Raw genomic sequence first — 22,304 nt, 5'->3', positions numbered from 1 at the left:
CTCGGCAGAAATCGGTTTCAACAGCAACACCCTCACCACCTCAAACACCACCCCTTCCCCTGAAACCCTCTTGCGCGCCTCACCTCAGCATCAGCCCTGCCCCAAGAGCACCCCCACCTCAGCCTGCAGCCTCACCGTCCCCCTACTCCCCCACATGCACCCATCCCACCCCCAGCGCCCCGCCTCCCCCATCTCCACACACCCCGCCCCCACGCCCGCTCCTCCCTGAGCCGTTCCAAATCCCACTCTTGTCAAGGAACCTGCCTTTGCATCTGTCCCACTGGCCGGCCTCCCCCACCCCCCACTTCAAGCCACGGCCTGCTCCTTTTTCTGCTTCTTCGAACACGAGTAGAACGGATTCGCATTCCTGGGTGAGTCTCAGGTGCCCGGCAAAGTGATTCAGTCCCCTGTTCTTTGCCAGGTGGTCTTCCAGTGTAGGTGAAGGCGAGATACAGATACACTTCTCCTGCTGCAGAGGAAAGCTCTGTTGCTCTTCTACTGGAAGCACAGTCTTTCCTATCTCGTGATCCGACTCCCACTTCGTCCCTCCCTGCCTTTCCCCTTGGGTAGCCCTAGGTACGTTTTCGACGTCTCAAGGTCGCTTTCCCCTTTGCGCATAGATTCGTCTGTATCCGTCGTTAGAGTCCACAGAGCTTTCTCCCTATCCAAGCGACTCACTTCACTGAGCGGACCCTTCTGTGGGTCCGTCTGACCTTGCGGCCCGTGGCCGTGGCGCTCCTTCTTGAGGGCTGCGTCATATTCCACGGTACAGATATCCCTCACCTTCTTGCGCCGGCCACTGCCACGGGCACTTGGGCGTTTCCCGCGGTCTCGGGCTCCGGCACAGAGGGCCGCGGTGACCCTGGGGGATGCCTGCATCTCTCCCCGTTAGGGGTGTTTGTCGTCTGTTCCCGACGCGTGCCCAGGGTTGGCTTTCCTGGATCATGATGGAAGCTCTTCTTTTTCCTATTGCTGGACTGGTCCTCGACTGACTGACGTCGACGGAGTAGCACTTGTCCTGGAAGTGCAGTTGATCTACACCCTGGTGTCCGTTTCCGCTGTACAGCGTTGGGGTTCAGTCATGTCTGTGGCGGGGGTTGGGGGGGGGCTTATGTGTTCAGCTCGTTTCCATTACGGGTGATGACAGGATATGGGATCTCATTCCCTGCGGTATCCCGCGTGTCCTTGTTCCTCCTCCCCTTCCTACGCAGTACAGGTACGGTTGATCCGTTGAGCCCGGCTCTTCATTCATCCCTCGGTCCCTGACTGGGCCCTCGGGAAGCCCCAAGCGGCTTTCCTGTGTCTGAGAGTCTGTGGCTGGTTGGCCCAGGGACTCATTTGTACAACACTTTAGAGTCCACCCATCCGTGACCTTGTCTGTTTGACTTCCCTCACCAAGGGTAATATTCTGCAGCTCCAGCCGCCGTTGCTGCCAGTGACACTATCTGCCTCTTGCGGACGGCTCGGTGACATCCCATTCTCTCCCTTTCTCTGATACTGCATCTTGGTGGCTGAGCCTTTGGGGATGGGCGCTAGGGTTTTCTCCACGTCTCGGCTATGGCAAACGGTGCTGCTGTGACCCTGGGGGTTGCGTGTGTCTTTCCGAATGAAGAGGTGCGACTTTCGTGGCTGTGTACCCAGGGTGGGGTTGGCATAGCTCGCCTGTTTCCCGCTGACTTCGTTGCCTGCTGAGTTAGTTTTCTTTTGAAAGCTTACTCCGACGTCGTAGTCACGGTTGTTGCGGAAGTACAGTGGATTCCCAATATTGTGCTGGTTTCCGGTGGACGGCAGAGTGATCCTGTTTCGCGTGTGCAGATCTCGGATGTCATATATGGTTTCAGATTCTTTTCCACTTGAGGTTACTCCAGGGCACTGACGCTTATTCCCTGTGTTGAACTGGATAACCTTGGCGCTTCTCCCTTTAGACAGGGTCCTGCGTATCTGTGCGTTGCAGCTCCGCAGTCATCCCTCCACCGCTGCCTTTCCGCTTGCGTTACCCTAAGGGGGGGTTTCTGCGTGAGTCGGTTTCTCCTGGCAAATAGCTTCGTCTTGTATGATTTTCCATGTTCCACATGCCTCTGTCCAACGCGGTCTGACATTCTCCGCCGAGTGTAAGAGTCTCCAGCTGCATCATTGCTTGTGACAAATGGCAATAGTTGACGTGTTTCTGATGACTGAGTGATGGCTCCATGCTGCATCGATGCCACCCCTTCTTGGGCCCGCCGTGTGTGGATGGGCGCTGGGGTTTGCTCCGTGTCCGGGCCCTGGCAGACGGTGCTGCCGTGTCCGTGGCGGTGTCCGGACCCTCAGACCTCCCCGAGGTTTGCCCTCTGCGGGTGTGTACCCTGGAGGGATGACTGTGCTCGGTCACATGGGAGCTCTCCTTGGCCCTCATGAAATCACAGCCACCTGCGCTCCCAGCCACCCCCGCCCCATCCCACCCTGAGGCCCCAGCAGTGTCACCCCGAGACTGGACACTCCCTCCTGATGGGTGGTGACTTTGGTCTCTGGGGCGGTACGGTGGGCCCACCCATCTCGGACCGGGTCTGGCCCCCAGCTGGCGCTGGCACTCCGTTTCTGTCCTTCGCTTGCCTGCGCCCTAGCCTCCGCCCAGAGCCCCAGCCCGCCGCCGAGCCTGAGCAGCCTGTGGCACCGCGCACCGGTGTGGCTCGCCCCGGCTCACCCGCCACCCCACCCAAATGGAGTGCTCTCCCGCCACCTTCCTCACGCCACAGCCCCCTCACTGTCACGGCCTGCCCTCTGCCTTTCCCGCCAGACTCCAGGCTCGGCCCCACCTCCGCGCCAACATCCCCCTGGAGCTCGGGCTATCCCTCACACGTCCTGCCCTGGCCTGCCCTGCCCTGCCCTGGCGTTCACCAGGGCGGGCCTCCCTCTGGCTCCGCAGACCCAGCCCTACCCCCACGCCCACCCCTACCTACCGCAGATCCGTCCCAGCCTCTCACATGTGCCTGGCACGGCTTCGCCGCCGCGCCCATGCTTCTGTAGAGGCCCTGCTCCAGTGGCCTGCCGATCTTTCGGCCAGGTCCCCGAGGGCCCCACGCCGCCCCTTCCCGCCGGCCGTCCATGCAGACGCCCCGACCAAGCACCCCGGGGCCTGCCTCCCAGCTCCCTGCTCCCCGCCGCGCCCTCTCCTCGAGATCGCCCTGCCCGGGTCCCTGATCCACGTGGGGCGCCCACCAGCCATGGCCCCAAGCACCTTCCTCCGATACTCGCCCCCATGCACTCTGACGCCCACAGCCCCGGCAGGGGCCTCGAGGAAACCTCCTTTGGCGACGGCAAGCACACGTCGGGCCACAGGGGCTCCTTTCCCACAGGGGACTGGCCTTTGTGCCATCGCACCCGAGTGTGCCGCCCTCGCCGCACGTTGGTGCCTTTCCTCTGCCGTCCACGTCCACTTCCCCTCCGAAGGACACAGTCCTTGAACAGACGTGAACCCCTTTGGGGATAGACGAGCCGAGACGGGGCCAAGAGGAGACTGTGGTGGAGGATCACCCTCGCGGAGAGTTCCTAGGGGAAGACGATGACAGGGTGGGGAGAGGGATGGAGTGGATCCTGGATAGACAGTTTGGAGAGAATGGGAAACTATTCGATGTCGTAACTAGGGGAGGGGTGCGTGGAACAGGGCGCTCTGTGTGTGTGTGTGTGTGTGTGTGTGTGTGTGCGCCCGAGTGCCCACCTTTGGTTACGAGTGGGGGAGGGAGTCCTGGGTTAATCTTGCCTCAGTCCAGTAGGATTGAGAGCTGTGGTCAGGCAAGGGAAAGAGCATGATGGTCGGGTTGTCCTCCCTGGCAGGCATCGCTGCCTCTGGGCGACTGAACTGCTACCCGTGCCTCCCGGGCGCCGTGGTCCGCCTCCCAGAGCCCACTCAAGACCAGAACCCTCTTGGAGTCGCCAGCGGCATACGGGAGTCACAGCCAGCCCGGGACCTGGCACGCACTGGCCAAGCCGCCCACAGAGGTGGCTGGCATGAGAGACACGACAAGGCAGGCGTGTCCGTGGCCACGGCCCCCACTCCCAGAGGCAGATCCCCCTCGCTCACCTTCGGCTGTGGCCACCGCCCCTGCCGCTGCTGGCCCCCAGCTGCCGACCACCACAGCCCACGCCCCTACCCCCAGCCCTACCCCCAGCCCTACCGCCGCCCGCCCTATCCAAGCCCACCTCCTCACCACCACCCACAGCAGGAGAACCAGCACAAGCCCAGGAGCATCACCGCCAACACCAGGGGCAGCAGCCGCAGCCCCTCAGGAGGGAGGGAGGCGGGGGGTGGTGGATGGGCGGCCTCAGGCGCGTCCTGGTGGAAGCGGCGCGAGGTTGCCACTGCGGCCAAAACCTTTGCCCCGCGGGACGGCGGAGGTGGCCTGAATCGTGCTTGGGCTGGACGGGCAGGGTGCCGGGGGCCTCTGGCGCAGCGCTGAGCAAGCGTAGGCTAATAAAAGGGTGGCAGGGTGTCCAGCGAGGACGTGGGCAGGTGGCAGGCGGAGAGGAAGAAGAAAGGCTTCCCTGACCGGGAATCGAACCCGGGCCGCGGCGGTGAGAGCGCCGAATCCTAACCACTAGACCACCAGGGAGCGTCGGGGTTCAGCCCTCGCCTGCTCCTGGTGAGCCCCGCGCCTCCATGCCACCCGCCCGCGCCACCTTGCTGCCCACACCCGGCCTTTGCAAGTCCAGCCGCCTGCCCTGGCCTGCCGTCTTGCTTTCAGCACCCTCAAAACACTGCGCGCGCCGCCGGCTTCTCGCACACGCGCCAGAAGCCGCGGGCCAGCGGGCTGGCTCCCTGCTCCCACCTCTCTGTCCCCCGAACGCCCCTGCCCGGAGGGCGCTGGAACTCAGCAAAAGGTCAGCTGGCTGCGTTGGCCGGGAATCGAACCCGGGTCAACTGCTTGGAAGGCAGCTATGCTCACCACTATACCACCAACGCTCCACAGCCCGGGCGGCCGCCACACGCCGGCCCCGGGCTCGCCCCAGCATACTCTCGCCGCCGCCGCCTCCGCATCCCTGCCCCGACGCCCGGCAGCCGGAGGCTCTGCGCCGCCGCCGGCGCCCCCAGCAGCCACGCGGCGCCCCCAGCGCGCCAGCGCTACGCCGTCGCCGGGATCCACCGGCCCCACCGCCCCAGGGCGGCGCCCCCGCCGCCTTGCGGCCCTCCGGCCCTTCGCTCCCCGCCGCGGCCCGCCAACGCCTCCGCCCTCACCCCCGGCGGGCAACGCGGGGCACGCAGCTTCCAGCACCCAGCTGGCCAAAGCCCTACTCCACCGGGCGCTGGGCGAGGCCACTTCCCACGACGACAAGGGGACACGGGACCCACCTGCCTGCACGCGTCGCGGCGCCGTGACGAGCCGCGCGGCGTGGCCGTCGCGAGCCTACGAGCCCACTCAGGCAGCCACTGGGGGTCGGTGCGTGGGCGAGTGGCCGGGCCGCCAGATCCGGCTATGGTCGGGCAAGGCCGTGGGGTCGCCAAGGAGGCCCTCGCCCCGCCGTGGCGACCGTGCGCCCGCCGACGACAAAGGGCTCGGGCTGGAGCGCTGCTCGGGCAGAGGGGGTCGACGGGAGCTAGGCCGGGCACCGCCGTTGGCGGCCCTGGCGCCTCGCCCAAAGACGGCGGGAGGGGACGAAGGGCCCTCGGGGGCCTGGCGGCAGGACAGAGAGGGACCGCGGCCACCAAAAAGGGTGTGTTGCCTCCCCGTCGGGGAATCGAACCCCGGTCTCCCGCGTGACAGGCGGGGATACTCACCACTATACTAACGAGGACGGCGGCGACCGTCCTGCCGCCCGGCCGCCCTCGGGCTCTCGGGCTGCCTGCCCACGCCTCCCCTTGCCCAGCACGGGCCGCCGGCCACCACGGGTCCCGACCCAACCGCGCACCAAACCAACCGCCTCGGTCACAGCGGCAGCCCGCCACCCCGACAGGGACCCGGACCCCCGGGCACTGGACCCTCCCCAGCGCGCGCCGCCTCTTGCCTCCAACGCGGGCGTTCCGCCGGGAGAAGGGGGCGCGAGAAGGCAAGCGGGGCTGCGAGGACACGGTGGGCGCGCGCCGGCCGGCGTCGGGCCAGGAGAGGCGCGGGCGAGGAGGGGCCGGCCCGCCGAGGGCCCCGGTGGGTCCGCGGCGCCAGCTGCCGCGGAGCCAGGCGCCTCGGCCGGCCGCCGCGCGCCGGCTCCGTCGACCCCCACTCCGGACGGCCGCCTGCCTGCCTGCCTGCCTGCCTGCCTGGCGTGGCGCCCCGCGCGGCCCGCCAAGGGCGCCGGTGCTCGCGCCGCGTCGGGTCCCAGCCAGGCGAGCGGCCACGCGCCCAGCCAGGCCCGCCGTCAGGATGGCCGAGCGGTCTAAGGCGCTGCGTTCAGGTCGCAGTCTCCCCTGGAGGCGTGGGTTCGAATCCCACTCCTGACAAGCCAGCCTTTTGGCCCGCCGGACAAACGCACCCGTCCTCCCCGCGCCACTGCCTTTCTCCACACACGCCCTCCCGCCGCCACCTGCACCCCCACACCAGGAACCTTCAGTCCTTCTCAGCGCCTCTTTCCTCGCCAGCGGGCTGCACCTGCAGCTGCTGCTTTTCCTGCCTCCCTGCCTCCCCCTTGCCTACCCACGCCCACCCTCGCCCATCCTCCCCCTTCCACTGCCACGGCCCCGCCGCGCCCCGCCCCGCCCCCGGCCGCGCCGAAGCACGCAGCCCCGCGGCGGGTGGCAAGCCCTCCTCGCTTCGCCGGCGCTCCGACATCTGCCCGGGGAACGGCCTACTCGCCCTGGCAGCCTCGCTTCCACGGCCGCCCCCGCCAGCTCTCCCGCCAGGCCGGCACCCCGTCCTCCGCGCCCGCCCCGCCGGCCCGCCTGCGCTCCCCAGCCACAGCGAGGCGGCCGAGCCCCCGCCTTGCCCGCCAGGGGGGTGCCGCGTGCCCTCGACCCTTCTCCGCCGTGCGTTCTTGGCCGGGCCGCACCTGCCTGCCGCCCGCCCGGGACGCGTGCCACCCAGCCTTCCTGCTGGCCAGCGCACACCGGCCTTCCTTGCACGAGTCCGTCCCGGCAAGGGTGCTCCGCTGGGGAGGGAGCGGAAGCCCTGCGTGCCCGTCCAGCCCACCCCCCGGCGCCCGGCCCGCGCCCCCGACCTCGGCGCCACGGCGCCCGTTCCCGTGGGAAGCCGCTGCCCCGGCCGGAGCCAAGCCCGCCCTGGCGCGCTCCCTGCCTCTCAGCCGGCAGTCCCCGAGCCAGGGGCCGCTCTGCCAAAGGGCCCCTGCTCACCACCACCTCCCCGTCAGAGCCGGACCCCGGGAGCGCGGTCGGCCAGAGCGCAGGAGCCAGGCTCACACGCCTTTTGGTCCTTGGGCCTGAGCGCGGTTCTAAGGATGGGATGCGGGGGCGGCGGGGGCGGAGGCGCTCGGAGGCCTCCCACGCTCCCGCGCTCGCGCTTCCCGCACAGACCGAGCCCGGCGTCCCTTCCCCCGGCCGCTCTCGCACGCCCCACCCCGGCACGGCCGGAAAGCCAGCCCGCCAGGGGGACTTTGGGTCGGGACCCGGCGGTCGCTGAGAGGCACGATGGCGCGCGGCCGCAGCGACCACGCAGCGCCTGCACCTGACAGGGATCCCGGCGCCCTCACGCGACACCGAGAGGGTCGCGGCGGCCGTGGTCGGCGCAGAAGGCGCGGGACGGGCCGAGTGGGCCCGCGTCCCGTCGCCCCGGGCTCCCTCCGAGAGCGCCGCGCCCCGGGGTCCTGCACGTGCCCGGATCCTGTCTTACAGGTCGCCCGCCCGTCGTCTCCTGCTGCAACGGGGCAGAGAGATGCCCACGGGCGAGCAGTGAGCAGTGACGGGCGGGTGGCGGCCAGCGCCTGAGGGGCAGCGACGGGCGGCGCTGGCCACCGGTGCATGGGTGGTTCAGTGGTAGAATTCTCGCCTGCCACGCGGGAGGCCCGGGTTCGATTCCCGGCCCATGCAGCCACAGCGTCCCCTTTTGGTCCCACGGTGCGGCCCCACAGCCGAACTGGGTCTGCCCGCTGAAACGCGCTCGAGGCAGCGCTCCTGCAAACGCTGGCTTGCTACCTGCCGCCCGCTGCCTCTCCCACGCAGACGCCCAGGACCCCTCCCCACCTCACCCACAAAAGGCCCTGCTGCCAAGCCTTCGTGGCCCCAAACCCTGCGGGCTCAGCCGCCCGTGCGTCCAGGCACCTTTCTTGCGTGTGCTCGCGTCCTCACCCGGACCCAGCCGAGGGCTCGGGGATTGCACTGGCAGGAATACCCCACCGCTGGCAGCCGCCCGCACCACACTTCATCTCTCACAACGTCCGTCTCCAAGCTCCCTGCCTCACTCTCCCCACACCCCGAGAGAACTCAGTCCCGCTACGTTTGCACAGCCAGCAGCAAGGGAGCTGCCACATCTGGCAAGCATACCTCCCTTTGGCCTGCAGGGTCCCTGGACCATGTCTGGCAGGAGGAGTTCCAAAGAAGTCCACCAGCTGCCGGCCCTCGGCCCTCGGGCCTCGGCAGAAATCGGTTTGCCAACAGCAACACCCTCACCACCTCAAACACCACCCCTTCCCCCTGAAACCCTCTTGCGCGCCTCACCTCAGCATCAGCCCTGCCCCAAGAGCACCCCCACCTCAGCCTGCAGCCTCACCGTCCCCCTACTCCCCCACATGCACCCATCCCACCCCCAGCGCCCCGCCTCCCCCATCTCCACACACCCCGCCCCCCACGCCCCGCTCCTCCCTGAGCCGTTCCAAATCCCACTCTTGTCAAGGAACCTGCCTTTGCATCTGTCCCACTGGCCGGCCTCCCCCCACCCCCCACTTCAAGCCACGGCCTGCTCCTTTTTCTGCTTCTTCGAACACGAGTAGAACGGATTCGCATTCCTGGGTGAGTCTCAGGTGCCCGGCAAAGTGATTCAGTCCCCTGTTCTTGGCCAGGTGGTCTTCCAGTGTAGGTGAAGGCGAGATACAGATACACTTCTCCTGCTGCAGAGGAAAGCTCTGTTGCTCTTCTACTGGAAGCACAGTCTTTCCTATCTCGTGATCCGACTCCCACTTCGTCCCTCCCTGCCTTTCCCCTTGGGTAGCCCTAGGTACGTTTTCGACGTCTCAAGGTCGCTTTCCCCTTTGCGCATAGATTCGTCTGTATCCGTCGTTAGAGTCCACAGAGCTTTCTCCCTATCCAAGCGACTCACTTCACTGAGCGGACCCTTCTGTGGGTCCGTCTGACCTTGCGGCCCGTGGCCGTGGCGGCTCCTTCTTGAGGGCTGCGTCATATTCCACGGTACAGATATCCCTCACCTTCTTGCGCCGGCCACGTGCCCACGGGCACTTGGGCGTTTCCCGCGGGTCTCGGGCTCCGGCACAGAGGGCCGCGGTGACCCTGGGGGATGCCTGCATCTCTCCCCGTTAGGGGTGTTTGTCGTCTGTTCCCGACGCGTGCCCAGGGTTGGCTTTCCTGGATCATGATGGAAGCTCTTCTTTTTCCTATTGCTGGACTGGTCCTCGACTGACTGACGTCGACGGAGTAGCACTTGTCCTGGAAGTGCAGTTGATCTACACCCTGGTGTCCGTTTCCGCTGTACAGCGTTGGGGTTCAGTCATGTCTGTGGCGGGGGTTGGGGGGGGGGCTTATGTGTTCAGCTCGTTTCCATTACGGGTGATGACAGGATATGGGATCTCATTCCCTGCGGTATCCCGCGTGTCCTTGTTCCTCCTCCCCTTCCTACGCAGTACAGGTACGGTTGATCCGTTGAGCCCGGCTCTTCATTCATCCCCTCGGTCCCTGACTGGGCCCTCGGGAAGCCCCAAGCGGCTTTCCTGTGTCTGAGAGTCTGTGGCTGGTTGGCCCAGGGACTCATTTGTACAACACTTTAGAGTCCACCCATCCGTGACCTTGTCTGTTTGACTTCCCTCACCAAGGGTAATATTCTGCAGCTCCAGCCGCCGTTGCTGCCAGTGACACTATCTGCCTCTTGCGGACGGCTCGGTGACATCCCATTCTCTCCCTTTCTCTGATACTGCATCTTGGTGGCTGAGCCTTTGGGGATGGGCGCTAGGGTTTTCTCCACGTCTCGGCTATGGCAAACGGTGCTGCTGTGACCCTGGGGGTTGCGTGTGTCTTTCCGAATGAAGAGGTGCGACTTTCGTGGCTGTGTACCCAGGGTGGGGTTGGCATAGCTCGCCTGTTTCCCGCTGACTTCGTTGCCTGCTGAGTTAGTTTTCTTTTGAAAGCTTACTCCGACGTCGTAGTCACGGTTGTTGCGGAAGTACAGTGGATTCCCAATATTGTGCTGGTTTCCGGTGGACGGCAGAGTGATCCTGTTTCGCGTGTGCAGATCTCGGATGTCATATATGGTTTCAGATTCTTTTCCACTTGAGGTTACTCCAGGGCACTGACGCTTATTCCCTGTGTTGAACTGGATAACCTTGGCGCTTCTCCCTTTAGACAGGGTCCTGCGTATCTGTGCGTTGCAGCTCCGCAGTCATCCCTCCACCGCTGCCTTTCCGCTTGCGTTACCCTAAGGGGGGGTTTCTGCGTGAGTCGGTTTCTCCTGGCAAATAGCTTCGTCTTGTATGATTTTCCATGTTCCACATGCCTCTGTCCAACGCGGTCTGACATTCTCCGCCGAGTGTAAGAGTCTCCAGCTGCATCATTGCTTGTGACAAATGGCAATAGTTGACGTGTTTCTGATGACTGAGTGATGGCTCCATGCTGCATCGATGCCACCCCTTCTTGGGCCCGCCGTGTGTGGATGGGCGCTGGGGTTTGCTCCGTGTCCGCGGCCCTGGCAGACGGTGCTGCCGTGTCCGTGGCGGTGTCCGGACCCTCAGACCTCCCCGAGGTTTGCCCTCTGCGGGTGTGTACCCTGGAGGGATGACTGTGCTCGGTCACATGGGAGCTCTCCTTGGCCCTCATGAAATCACAGCCACCTGCGCTCCCAGCCACCCCCGCCCCATCCCACCCTGAGGCCCCAGCAGTGTCACCCCGAGACTGGACACTCCCTCCTGATGGGTGGTGACTTTGGTCTCTGGGGCGGTACGGTGGGCCCACCCATCTCGGACCGGGTCTGGCCCCCAGCTGGCGCTGGCACTCCGTTTCTGTCCTTCGCTTGCCTGCGCCCTAGCCTCCGCCCAGAGCCCCAGCCCGCCGCCGAGCCTGAGCAGCCTGTGGCACCGCGCACCGGTGTGGCTCGCCCCGGCTCACCCGCCACCCCACCCAAATGGAGTGCTCTCCCGCCACCTTCCTCACGCCACAGCCCCCTCACTGTCACGGCCTGCCCTCTGCCTTTCCCGCCAGACTCCAGGCTCGGCCCCACCTCCGCGCCACCATCCCCCTGGAGCTCGGGCTATCCCTCACACGTCCTGCCCTGGCCTGCCCTGCCCTGCCCTGGCGTTCACCAGGGCGGGCCTCCCTCTGGCTCCGCAGACCCATCCCTACCCCCACGCCCACCCCTACCTACCGCAGATCCGTCCCAGCCTCTCACATGTGCCTGGCACGGCTTCGCCGCCGCGCCCATGCTTCTGTAGAGGCCCTGCTCCAGTGGCCTGCCGATCTTTCGGCCAGGTCCCCGAGGGCCCCACGCCGCCCCTTCCCGCCGGCCGTCCATGCAGACGCCCCGACCAAGCACCCCGGGGCCTGCCTCCCAGCTCCCTGCTCCCCGCCGCGCCCTCTCCTGGAGATCGCCCTGCCCGGGTCCCTGATCCACGTGGGGCGCCCACCAGCCATGGCCCCAAGCACCTTCCTCCGATACTCTCCCCCATGCACTCTGACGCCCACAGCCCCGGCAGGGGCCTCGAGGAAACCTCCTTTGGCGACGGCAAGCACACGTCGGGCCACAGGGGCTCCTTTCCCACAGGGGACTGGCCTTTGTGCCATCGCACCCGAGTGTGCCGCCCTCGCCGCACGTTGGTGCCTTTCCTCTGCCGTCCACGTCCACTTCCCCTCCGAAGGACACAGTCCTTGAACAGACGTGAACCCCTTTGGGGATAGACGAGCCGAGACGGGGCCAAGAGGAGACTGTGGTGGAGGATCACCCTCGCGGAGAGTTCCTAGGGGAAGACGATGACAGGGTGGGGAGAGGGATGGAGTGGATCCTGGATAGACAGTTTGGAGAGAATGGGAAACTATTCGATGTCGTAACTAGGGGAGGGGTGCGTGGAACAGGGCGCTCTGTGTGTGTGTGTGTGTGTGTGTGTGTGTGTGTGCACCCGAGTGCCCACCTTTGGTTACGAGTGGGGGAGGGAGTCCTGGGTTAATCTTGCCTCAGTCCAGTAGGATTGAGAGCTGTGGTCAGGCAAGGGAAAGAGCATGATGGTCGGGTTGTCCTCCCTGGCAGGCATCGCTGCCTCTGGGCGACTGAACTGCTACCCGTGCCTCCCGGGCGCCGTGGTCCGCCTCCCAGAGCCCACTCAAGACCAGAACCCTCTTGGAGTCGCCAGCGGCATACGGGAGTCACAGCCAGCCCGGGACCTGGCACGCACTGGCCAAGCCGCCCACAGAGGTGGCTGGCATGAGAGACACGACAAGGCAGGCGTGTCCGTGGCCACGGCCCCCACTCCCAGAGGCAGATCCCCCTCGCTCACCTTCGGCTGTGGCCACCGCCCCTGCCGCTGCTGGCCCCCAGCTGCCGACCACCACAGCCCACGCCCCTACCCCCAGCCCTACCCCCAGCCCTACCGCCGCCCGCCCTATCCAAGCCCACCTCCTCACCACCACCCACAGCAGGAGAACCAGCACAAGCCCAGGAGCATCACCGCCAACACCAGGGGCAGCAGCCGCAGCCCCTCAGGAGGGAGGGAGGCGGGGGGTGGTGGATGGGCGGCCTCAGGCGCGTCCTGGTGGAAGCGGCGCGAGGTTGCCACTGCGGCCAAAACCTTTGCCCCGCGGGACGGCGGAGGTGGCCTGAATCGTGCTTGGGCTGGACGGGCAGGGTGCCGGGGGCCTCTGGCGCAGCGCTGAGCAAGCGTAGGCTAATAAAAGGGTGGCAGGGTGTCCAGCGAGGACGTGGGCAGGTGGCAGGCGGAGAGGAAGAAGAAAGGCTTCCCTGACCGGGAATCGAACCCGGGCCGCGGCGGTGAGAGCGCCGAATCCTAACCACTAGACCACCAGGGAGCGTCGGGGTTCAGCCCTCGCCTGCTCCTGGTGAGCCCCGCGCCTCCATGCCACCCGCCCGCGCCACCTTGCTGCCCACACCCGGCCTTTGCAAGTCCAGCCGCCTGCCCTGGCCTGCCGTCTTGCTTTCAGCACCCTCAAAACACTGCGCGCGCCGCCGGCTTCTCGCACACGCGCCAGAAGCCGCGGGCCAGCGGGCTGGCTCCCTGCTCCCACCTCTCTGTCCCCCGAACGCCCCTGCCCGGAGGGCGCTGGAACTCAGCAAAAGGTCAGCTGGCTGCGTTGGCCGGGAATCGAACCCGGGTCAACTGCTTGGAAGGCAGCTATGCTCACCACTATACCACCAACGCTCCACAGCCCGGGCGGCCGCCACACGCCGGCCCCGGGCTCGCCCCAGCATACTCTCGCCGCCGCCGCCTCCGCATCCCTGCCCCGACGCCCGGCAGCCGGAGGCTCTGCGCCGCCGCCGGCGCCCCCAGCAGCCACGCGGCGCCCCCAGCGCGCCAGCGCTACGCCGTCGCCGGGATCCACCGGCCCCACCGCCCCAGGGCGGCGCCCCCGCCGCCTTGCGGCCCTCCGGCCCTTCGCTCCCCGCCGCGGCCCGCCAACGCCTCCGCCCTCACCCCCGGCGGGCAACGCGGGGCACGCAGCTTCCAGCACCCAGCTGGCCAAAGCCCTACTCCACCGGGCGCTGGGCGAGGCCACTTCCCACGACGACAAGGGGACACGGGACCCACCTGCCTGCACGCGTCGCGGCGCCGTGACGAGCCGCGCGGCGTGGCCGTCGCGAGCCTACGAGCCCACTCAGGCAGCCACTGGGGGTCGGTGCGTGGGCGAGTGGCCGGGCCGCCAGATCCGGCTATGGTCGGGCAAGGCCGTGGGGTCGCCAAGGAGGCCCTCGCCCCGCCGTGGCGACCGTGCGCCCGCCGACGACAAAGGGCTCGGGCTGGAGCGCTGCTCGGGCAGAGGGGGTCGACGGGAGCTAGGCCGGGCACCGCCGTTGGCCGCCCTGGCGCCTCGCCCAAAGACGGCGGGAGGGGACGAAGGGCCCTCGGGGGCCTGGCGGCAGGACAGAGAGGGACCGCGGCCACCAAAAAGGGTGTGTTGCCTCCCCGTCGGGGAATCGAACCCCGGTCTCCCGCGTGACAGGCGGGGATACTCACCACTATACTAACGAGGACGGCGGCGACCGTCCTGCCGCCCGGCCGCCCTCGGGCTCTCGGGCTGCCTGCCCACGCCTCCCCTTGCCCAGCACGGGCCGCCGGCCACCACGGGTCCCGACCCAACCGCGCACCAAACCAACCGCCTCGGTCACAGCGGCAGCCCGCCACCCCGACAGGGACCCGGACCCCCGGGGCACTGGACCCTCCCCAGCGCGCGCCGCCTCTTGCCTCCAACGCGGGCGTTCCGCCGGGAGAAGGGGGCGCGAGAAGGCAAGCGGGGCTGCGAGGACACGGTGGGCGCGCGCCGGCCGGCGTCGGGCCAGGAGAGGCGCGGGCGAGGAGGGGCCGGCCCGCCGAGGGCCCCGGTGGGTCCGCGGCGCCAGCTGCCGCGGAGCCAGGCGCCTCGGCCGGCCGCCGCGCGCCGGCTCCGTCGACCCCCACTCCGGACGGCCGCCTGCCTGCCTGCCTGCCTGCCTGCCTGGCGTGGCGCCCCGCGCGGCCCGCCAAGGGCGCCGGTGCTCGCGCCGCGTCGGGTCCCAGCCAGGCGAGCGGCCACGCGCCCAGCCAGGCCCGCCGTCAGGATGGCCGAGCGGTCTAAGGCGCTGCGTTCAGGTCGCAGTCTCCCCTGGAGGCGTGGGTTCGAATCCCACTCCTGACAAGCCAGCCTTTTGGCCCGCCGGACAAACGCACCCGTCCTCCCCGCGCCACTGCCTTTCTCCACACACGCCCTCCCGCCGCCACCTGCACCCCCACACCAGGAACCTTCAGTCCTTCTCAGCGCCTCTTTCCTCGCCAGCGGGCTGCACCTGCAGCTGCTGCTTTTCCTGCCTCCCTGCCTCCCCCTTGCCTACCCACGCCCACCCTCGCCCATCCTCCCCCTTCCACTGCCACGGCCCCGCCGCGCCCCGCCCCGCCCCCGGCCGCGCCGAAGCACGCAGCCCCGCGGCGGGTGGCAAGCCCTCCTCGCTTCGCCGGCGCTCCGACATCTGCCCGGGGAACGGCCTACTCGCCCTGGCAGCCTCGCTTCCACGGCCGCCCCCGCCAGCTCTCCCGCCAGGCCGGCACCCCGTCCTCCGCGCCCGCCCCGCCGGCCCGCCTGCGCTCCCCAGCCACAGCGAGGCGGCCGAGCCCCCGCCTTGCCCGCCAGGGGGGTGCCGCGTGCCCTCGACCCTTCTCCGCCGTGCGTTCTTGGCCGGGCCGCACCTGCCTGCCGCCCGCCCGGGACGCGTGCCACCCAGCCTTCCTGCTGGCCAGCGCACACCGGCCTTCCTTGCACGAGTCCGTCCCGGCAAGGGTGCTCCGCTGGGGAGGGAGCGGAAGCCCTGCGTGCCCGTCCAGCCCACCCCCCGGCGCCCGGCCCGCGCCCCCGACCTCGGCGCCACGGCGCCCGTTCCCGTGGGAAGCCGCTGCCCCGGCCGGAGCCAAGCCCGCCCTGGCGCGCTCCCTGCCTCTCAGCCGGCAGTCCCCGAGCCAGGGGCCGCTCTGCCAAAGGGCCCCTGCTCACCACCACCTCCCCGTCAGAGCCGGACCCCGGGAGCGCGGTCGGCCAGAGCGCAGGAGCCAGGCTCACACGCCTTTGGGTCCTTGGGCCTGAGCGCGGTTCTAAGGATGGGATGCGGGGGCGGCGGGGGCGGAGGCGCTCGGAGGCCTCCCACGCTCCCGCGCTCGCGCTTCCCGCACAGACCGAGCCCGGCGTCCCTTCCCCCGGCCGCTCTCGCACGCCCCACCCCGGCACGGCCGGAAAGCCAGCCCGCCAGGGGGACTTTGGGTCGGGACCCGGCGGTCGCTGAGAGGCACGATGGCGCGCGGCCGCAGCGACCACGCAGCGCCTGCACCTGACAGGGATCCCGGCGCCCTCACGCGACACCGAGAGGGTCGCGGCGGCCGTGGTCGGCGCAGAAGGCGCGGGACGGGCCGAGTGGGCCCGCGTCCCGTCGCCCCGGGCTCCCTCCGAGAGCGCCGCGCCCCGGGGTCCTGCACGTGCGCGGATCCTGTCTTACAGGTCGCCCGCCCGTCGTCTCCTGCTGCAACGGGGCAGAGAGATGCCCACGGGCGAGCAGTGAGCAGTGACGGGCGGGTGGCGGCCAGCGCCTGAGGGGCAGCGACGGGCGGCGCTGGCCACCGGTGCATGGGTGGTTCAGTGGTAGAATTCTCGCCTGCCACGCGGGAGGCCCGGGTTCGATTCCCGGCCCATGCAGCCACAGCGTCCCCTTTTGGTCCCACGGTGCGGCCCCACAGCCGAACTGGGTCTGCCCGCTGAAACGCGCTCGAGGCAGCGCTCCTGCAAACGCTGGCTTGCTACCTGCCGCCCGCTGCCTCTCCCACGCAGACGCCCAGGACCCCTCCCCACCTCACCCACAAAAGGCCCTGCTGCCAAGCCTTCGTGGCCCCAAACCCTGCGGGCTCAGCCGCCCGTGCGTCCAGGCACCTTTCTTGCGTGTGCTCGCGTCCTCACCCGGACCCAGCCGAGGGCTCGGGGATTGCACTGGCAGGAATACCCCACCGCTGGCAGCCGCCCGCACCACACTTCATCTCTCACAACGTCCGTCTCCAAGCTCCCTGCCTCACTCTCCCCACACCCCGAGAGAACTCAGTCCCGCTACGTTTGCACAGCCAGCAGCAAGGGAGCTGCCACATCTGGCAAGCATACCTCCCTTTGGCCTGCAGGGTCCCTGGACCATGTCTGGCAGGAGGAGTTCCAAAGAAGTCCACCAGCTGCCGGCCCTCGGCCCTCGGGCCTCGGCAGAAATCGGTTTGCCAACAGCAACACCCTCACCACCTCAAACACCACCCCTTCCCCCTGAAACCCTCTTGCGCGCCTCACCTCAGCATCAGCCCTGCCCCAAGAGCACCCCCACCTCAGCCTGCAGCCTCACCGTCCCCCTACTCCCCCACATGCACCCATCCCACCCCCAGCGCCCCGCCTCCCCCATCTCCACACACCCCGCCCCCCACGCCCCGCTCCTCCCTGAGCCGTTCCAAATCCCACTCTTGTCAAGGAACCTGCCTTTGCATCTGTCCCACTGGCCGGCCTCCCCCCACCCCCCACTTCAAGCCACGGCCTGCTCCTTTTTCTGCTTCTTCGAACACGAGTAGAACGGATTCGCATTCCTGGGTGAGTCTCAGGTGCCCGGCAAAGTGATTCAGTCCCCTGTTCTTTGGCCAGGTGGTCTTCCAGTGTAGGTGAAGGCGAGATACAGATACACTTCTCCTGCTGCAGAGGAAAGCTCTGTTGCTCTTCTACTGGAAGCACAGTCTTTCCTATCTCGTGATCCGACTCCCACTTCGTCCCTCCCTGCCTTTCCCCTTGGGTAGCCCTAGGTACGTTTTCGACGTCTCAAGGTCGCTTTCCCCTTTGCGCATAGATTCGTCTGTATCCGTCGTTAGAGTCCACAGAGCTTTCTCCCTATCCAAGCGACTCACTTCACTGAGCGGACCCTTCTGTGGGTCCGTCTGACCTTGCGGCCCGTGGCCGTGGCGGCTCCTTCTTGAGGGCTGCGTCATATTCCACGGTACAGATATCCCTCACCTTCTTGCGCCGGCCACGTGCCCACGGGCACTTGGGCGTTTCCCGCGGGTCTCGGGCTCCGGCACAGAGGGCCGCGGTGACCCTGGGGGATGCCTGCATCTCTCCCCGTTAGGGGTGTTTGTCGTCTGTTCCCGACGCGTGCCCAGGGTTGGCTTTCCTGGATCATGATGGAAGCTCTTCTTTTTCCTATTGCTGGACTGGTCCTCGACTGACTGACGTCGACGGAGTAGCACTTGTCCTGGAAGTGCAGTTGATCTACACCCTGGTGTCCGTTTCCGCTGTACAGCGTTGGGGTTCAGTCATGTCTGTGGCGGGGGTTGGGGGGGGGCTTATGTGTTCAGCTCGTTTCCATTACGGGTGATGACAGGATATGGGATCTCATTCCCTGCGGTATCCCGCGTGTCCTTGTTCCTCCTCCCCTTCCTACGCAGTACAGGTACGGTTGATCCGTTGAGCCCGGCTCTTCATTCATCCCCTCGGTCCCTGACTGGGCCCTCGGGAAGCCCCAAGCGGCTTTCCTGTGTCTGAGAGTCTGTGGCTGGTTGGCCCAGGGACTCATTTGTACAACACTTTAGAGTCCACCCATCCGTGACCTTGTCTGTTTGACTTCCCTCACCAAGGGTAATATTCTGCAGCTCCAGCCGCCGTTGCTGCCAGTGACACTATCTGCCTCTTGCGGACGGCTCGGTGACATCCCATTCTCTCCCTTTCTCTGATACTGCATCTTGGTGGCTGAGCCTTTGGGATGGGCGCTAGGGTTTTCTCCACGTCTCGGCTATGGCAAACGGTGCTGCTGTGACCCTGGGGGTTGCGTGTGTCTTTCCGAATGAAGAGGTGCGACTTTCGTGGCTGTGTACCCAGGGTGGGGTTGGCATAGCTCGCCTGTTTCCCGCTGACTTCGTTGCCTGCTGAGTTAGTTTTCTTTTGAAAGCTTACTCCGACGTCGTAGTCACGGTTGTTGCGGAAGTACAGTGGATTCCCAATATTGTGCTGGTTTCCGGTGGACGGCAGAGTGATCCTGTTTCGCGTGTGCAGATCTCGGATGTCATATATGGTTTCAGATTCTTTTCCACTTGAGGTTACTCCAGGGCACTGACGCTTATTCCCTGTGTTGAACTGGATAACCTTGGCGCTTCTCCCTTTAGACAGGGTCCTGCGTATCTGTGCGTTGCAGCTCCGCAGTCATCCCTCCACCGCTGCCTTTCCGCTTGCGTTACCCTAAGGGGGGGTTTCTGCGTGAGTCGGTTTCTCCTGGCAAATAGCTTCGTCTTGTATGATTTTCCATGTTCCACATGCCTCTGTCCAACGCGGTCTGACATTCTCCGCCGAGTGTAAGAGTCTCCAGCTGCATCATTGCTTGTGACAAATGGCAATAGTTGACGTGTTTCTGATGACTGAGTGATGGCTCCATGCTGCATCGATGCCACCCCTTCTTGGGCCCGCCGTGTGTGGATGGGCGCTGGGGTTTGCTCCGTGTCCGGCGCCCTGGCAGACGGTGCTGCCGTGTCCGTGGCGGTGTCCGGACCCTCAGACCTCCCCGAGGTTTGCCCTCTGCGGGTGTGTACCCTGGAGGGATGACTGTGCTCGGTCACATGGGAGCTCTCCTTGGCCCTCATGAAATCACAGCCACCTGCGCTCCCAGCCACCCCCGCCCCATCCCACCCTGAGGCCCCAGCAGTGTCACCCCGAGACTGGACACTCCCTCCTGATGGGTGGTGACTTTGGTCTCTGGGGCGGTACGGTGGGCCCACCCATCTCGGACCGGGTCTGGCCCCCAGCTGGCGCTGGCACTCCGTTTCTGTCCTTCGCTTGCCTGCGCCCTAGCCTCCGCCCAGAGCCCCAGCCCGCCGCCGAGCCTGAGCAGCCTGTGGCACCGCGCACCGGTGTGGCTCGCCCCGGCTCACCCGCCACCCCACCCAAATGGAGTGCTCTCCCGCCACCTTCCTCACGCCACAGCCCCCTCCACTGTCACGGCCTGCCCTCTGCCTTTCCCGCCAGACTCCAGGCTCGGCCCCACCTCCGCGCCAACATCCCCCTGGGAGCTCGGGCTATCCCTCACACGTCCTGCCCTGGCTGCCCCTGCCCTGCCCTGGCGTTCACCAGGGCGGCCTCCCTCTGGTCCGCAGACCCATCCCTACCCCACGCCCACCCCTACCTACCGCAGATCCGTCCCAGCCTCTCACATGTGCCTGCACGGCTTCGCCGCCGCGCCATGCTTCTGTAGAGGCCCTGCTCCAGTGGCCTGCCGATCTTTCGGCCAGGTCCCCGAGGGCCCCACGCCGCCCCTTCGCCGGCCGTCCATGCAGACGCCCCGACAAGCACCCCGGGGCCTGCCTCCCAGCTCCCTGCTCCCCGCGCGCCCTCTCCTGGAGATCGCCCTCCCGGGTCCCTGATCCACGTGGGGCCGCCACAGCCATGGCCCCAAGCACCTTCCTCCGATACTCTCCCCCATGCACTCTGACGCCCACGCCCGGCAGGGGCCTCGAGGAAACCTCCTTTGGCGACGGCAAGCACACGTCGGGCCACAGGGGCTCCTTTCCCACAGGGGACTGGCCTTTGTGCCATCGCACCCGAGTGTGCCGCCCTCGCCGCACGTTGGTGCCTTTCCTCTGCCGTCCACGTCCACTTCCCCTCCGAAGGACACAGTCCTTGAACAGACGTGAACCCCTTTGGGGATAGACGAGCCGAGACGGGGCCAAGAGGAGACTGTGGTGGAGGATCACCCTCGCGGAGAGTTCCTAGGGGAAGACGATGACAGGGTGGGGAGAGGGATGGAGTGGATCCTGGATAGACAGTTTGGAGAGAATGGGAAACTATTCGATGTCATAACTAGGGGAGGGGTGCGTGGAACAGGGCGCTCTGTGTGTGTGTGTGTGTGTGTGTGTGTGTGCCCGAGTGCCCACCTTTGGTTACGAGTGGGGGAGGAGTCCTGGGTTAATCTTGCCTCAGTCCAGTAGGATTGAGAGCTGTGGTCAGGCAAGGGAAAGAGCATGATGGTCGGGTTGTCCTCCCTGGCAGGCATCGCTGCCTCTGGGCGACTGAACTGCTACCCGTGCCTCCCGGGCGCCGTGGTCCGCCTCCCAGAGCCCACTCAAGACCAGAACCCTCTTGGAGTCGCCAGCGGCATACGGGAGTCACAGCCAGCCCGGACCTGGCACGCACTGGCCAAGCCGCCCAGAGAGGTGGCTGGCATGAGAGACACGACAAGGCAGGCGTGTCCGTGGCCACGGCCCCCACTCCCAGAGGCAGATCCCCTCGCTCACCTTCGGCTGTGGCCACCGCCCCTGCCGCTGCTGGCCCCCAGCTGCCGACCACCACAGCCCACGCCCCTACCCCCAGCCCTACCCCCAGCCCTACCGCCGCCCGCCCTATCCAAGCCCACCTCCTCACCACCACCCACAGCAGAGAACCAGCACAAGCCCAGGAGCATCACCGCCAACACCAGGGGCAGCAGCCGCAGCCCCTCAGGAGGGAGGGAGGCGGGGGGTGGTGGATGGGCGGCCTCAGGCGCGTCCTGGTGGAAGCGGCGCGAGGTTGCCACTGCGGCCAAAACCTTTGCCCGCGGGACGGCGGAGGTGGCCTGAATCGTGCTTGGGCTGGACGGGCAGGTGCCGGGGCCTCTGGCGCAGCGCTGAGCAAGCGTAGGCTAATAAAAGGTGGCAGGGTGTCCAGCGAGGACGTGGGCAGGTGGCAGGCGGAGAGGAAGAAGAAAGGCTTCCCTGACCGGGAATCGAACCCGGGCCGCGGCGGTGAGAGCGCCGAATCCTAACCACTAGACCACCAGGAGCGTCGGGGTTCAGCCCTCGCCTGCTCCTGGTGAGCCCCCGCCCTCCATGCCACCCGCCCGCGCCACCTTGCTGCCCACACCCGGCCTTTGCAAGTCCAGCGCCTGCCCTGGCCTGCCGTCTTGCTTTCAGCACCCTCAAAACACTGCGCGCGCCGCCGGCTTCTCGCACACGCGCCAGAAGCCGCGGCCAGCGGGCTGGCTCCCTGCTCCCACCTCTCTGTCCCCCGAACGCCCCTGCCCGGAGGGCGCTGGAACTCAGCAAAAGGTCAGCTGGCTGCGTTGGCCGGGAATCGAACCCGGGTCAACTGCTTGGAAGGCAGCTATGCTCACCACTATACCACCAACGCTCCACAGCCCGGGCGGCCGCCACACGCCGGCCCGCGGCTCGCCCCAGCATACTCTCGCCGCCGCCGCCTCCGCATCCCTGCCCCGACGCCCGGCAGCCGGAGGCTCTGCGCCGCCGCCGGCGCCCCAGCAGCCACGCGGCGCCCCCAGCGCCAGCGCTACGCCGTCGCCGGATCCACCGGCCCCACCGCCCCAGGGCGGCGCCCCCGCCGCCTTGCGGCCCTCCGGCCCTTCGCTCCCCGCCGCGGCCCGCCAACGCCTCCGCCCGCACCCCGGCGGGCAACGCGGGCCACGCAGCTTCCAGCACCCAGCTGGCCAAAGCCCTACTCCACGCTGGGCGAGGCCACTTCCCACGACGACAAGGGACACACGACCACCTGCCTGCAC

The 22,304-nt window shown here is 67.2% G+C and overlaps 2 protein-coding genes and 12 non-coding genes across 14 annotated transcripts; 6 read left to right on the top strand and 8 right to left on the bottom strand.

Annotated features, from left to right (window-relative positions):
• TRNAE-CUC lies at nt 4,518-4,589 on the bottom strand. Its single transcript has one exon. It is a non-coding gene; the product is annotated as a tRNA-Glu (tRNA).
• TRNAG-UCC lies at nt 4,868-4,939 on the bottom strand. Its single transcript has one exon. It is a non-coding gene; the product is annotated as a tRNA-Gly (tRNA).
• Nucleotides 4,915-7,345, top strand: LOC108635635 (basic proline-rich protein-like). The gene is made up of 3 exons (XM_018046546.1): nt 4,915-5,688; nt 5,739-6,363; nt 6,510-7,345. The coding sequence occupies exons 1-3, from the start codon at nt 4,915-4,917 to the stop codon at nt 7,343-7,345; spliced, it is 2,235 nt and encodes a 744-aa protein (XP_017902035.1).
• On the bottom strand, nt 5,698-5,769 carry TRNAD-GUC. Its single transcript has one exon. It is a non-coding gene; the product is annotated as a tRNA-Asp (tRNA).
• On the top strand, nt 6,327-6,409 carry TRNAL-CAG. The gene has a single exon. It is a non-coding gene; the product is annotated as a tRNA-Leu (tRNA).
• TRNAG-GCC lies at nt 7,878-7,948 on the top strand. The gene has a single exon. It is a non-coding gene; the product is annotated as a tRNA-Gly (tRNA).
• On the bottom strand, nt 13,022-13,093 carry TRNAE-CUC. Its single transcript has one exon. It is a non-coding gene; the product is annotated as a tRNA-Glu (tRNA).
• Nucleotides 13,372-13,443, bottom strand: TRNAG-UCC. The gene has a single exon. It is a non-coding gene; the product is annotated as a tRNA-Gly (tRNA).
• Nucleotides 13,419-15,850, top strand: LOC108635634 (basic proline-rich protein-like). The gene is made up of 3 exons (XM_018046545.1): nt 13,419-14,192; nt 14,346-14,868; nt 15,015-15,850. Exons 1-3 carry the CDS (start codon nt 13,419-13,421, stop codon nt 15,848-15,850), a joined length of 2,133 nt encoding a protein of 710 aa, XP_017902034.1.
• Nucleotides 14,202-14,273, bottom strand: TRNAD-GUC. Its single transcript has one exon. It is a non-coding gene; the product is annotated as a tRNA-Asp (tRNA).
• Nucleotides 14,832-14,914, top strand: TRNAL-CAG. Its single transcript has one exon. It is a non-coding gene; the product is annotated as a tRNA-Leu (tRNA).
• TRNAG-GCC lies at nt 16,383-16,453 on the top strand. The gene has a single exon. It is a non-coding gene; the product is annotated as a tRNA-Gly (tRNA).
• TRNAE-CUC lies at nt 21,501-21,572 on the bottom strand. Its single transcript has one exon. It is a non-coding gene; the product is annotated as a tRNA-Glu (tRNA).
• TRNAG-UCC lies at nt 21,848-21,919 on the bottom strand. Its single transcript has one exon. It is a non-coding gene; the product is annotated as a tRNA-Gly (tRNA).

The sequence above is a fragment of the Capra hircus genome, chromosome 3 (assembly GCF_001704415.2).
Source record: "Capra hircus breed San Clemente chromosome 3, ASM170441v1, whole genome shotgun sequence".
NCBI classification, from domain to species: domain Eukaryota; kingdom Metazoa; phylum Chordata; class Mammalia; order Artiodactyla; family Bovidae; genus Capra; species Capra hircus.
The sequence above is the reverse complement of the archived record's forward strand: the minus strand, read 5'-3'. Positions and strand labels throughout refer to the sequence as shown.

Coding starts and splice junctions, on each gene's coding strand:
- LOC108635635 (XM_018046546.1), top strand. CDS start 4,915: ATGCTCACCACTATACCACCAACGCTCCACAGCCCGGGCGGCCGCCAC. Junction 5,689..5,738: donor GACCGCGGCCACCAAAAAGG/GTGTGTTGCCTC, acceptor CCCGCGTGACAG/GCGGGGATACTCACCACTAT. Junction 6,364..6,509: donor GTCTAAGGCGCTGCGTTCAG/GTCGCAGTCTCC, acceptor CCCCCACACCAG/GAACCTTCAGTCCTTCTCAG.
- LOC108635634 (XM_018046545.1), top strand. CDS start 13,419: ATGCTCACCACTATACCACCAACGCTCCACAGCCCGGGCGGCCGCCAC. Junction 14,193..14,345: donor GACCGCGGCCACCAAAAAGG/GTGTGTTGCCTC, acceptor CCCCTTGCCCAG/CACGGGCCGCCGGCCACCAC. Junction 14,869..15,014: donor GTCTAAGGCGCTGCGTTCAG/GTCGCAGTCTCC, acceptor CCCCCACACCAG/GAACCTTCAGTCCTTCTCAG.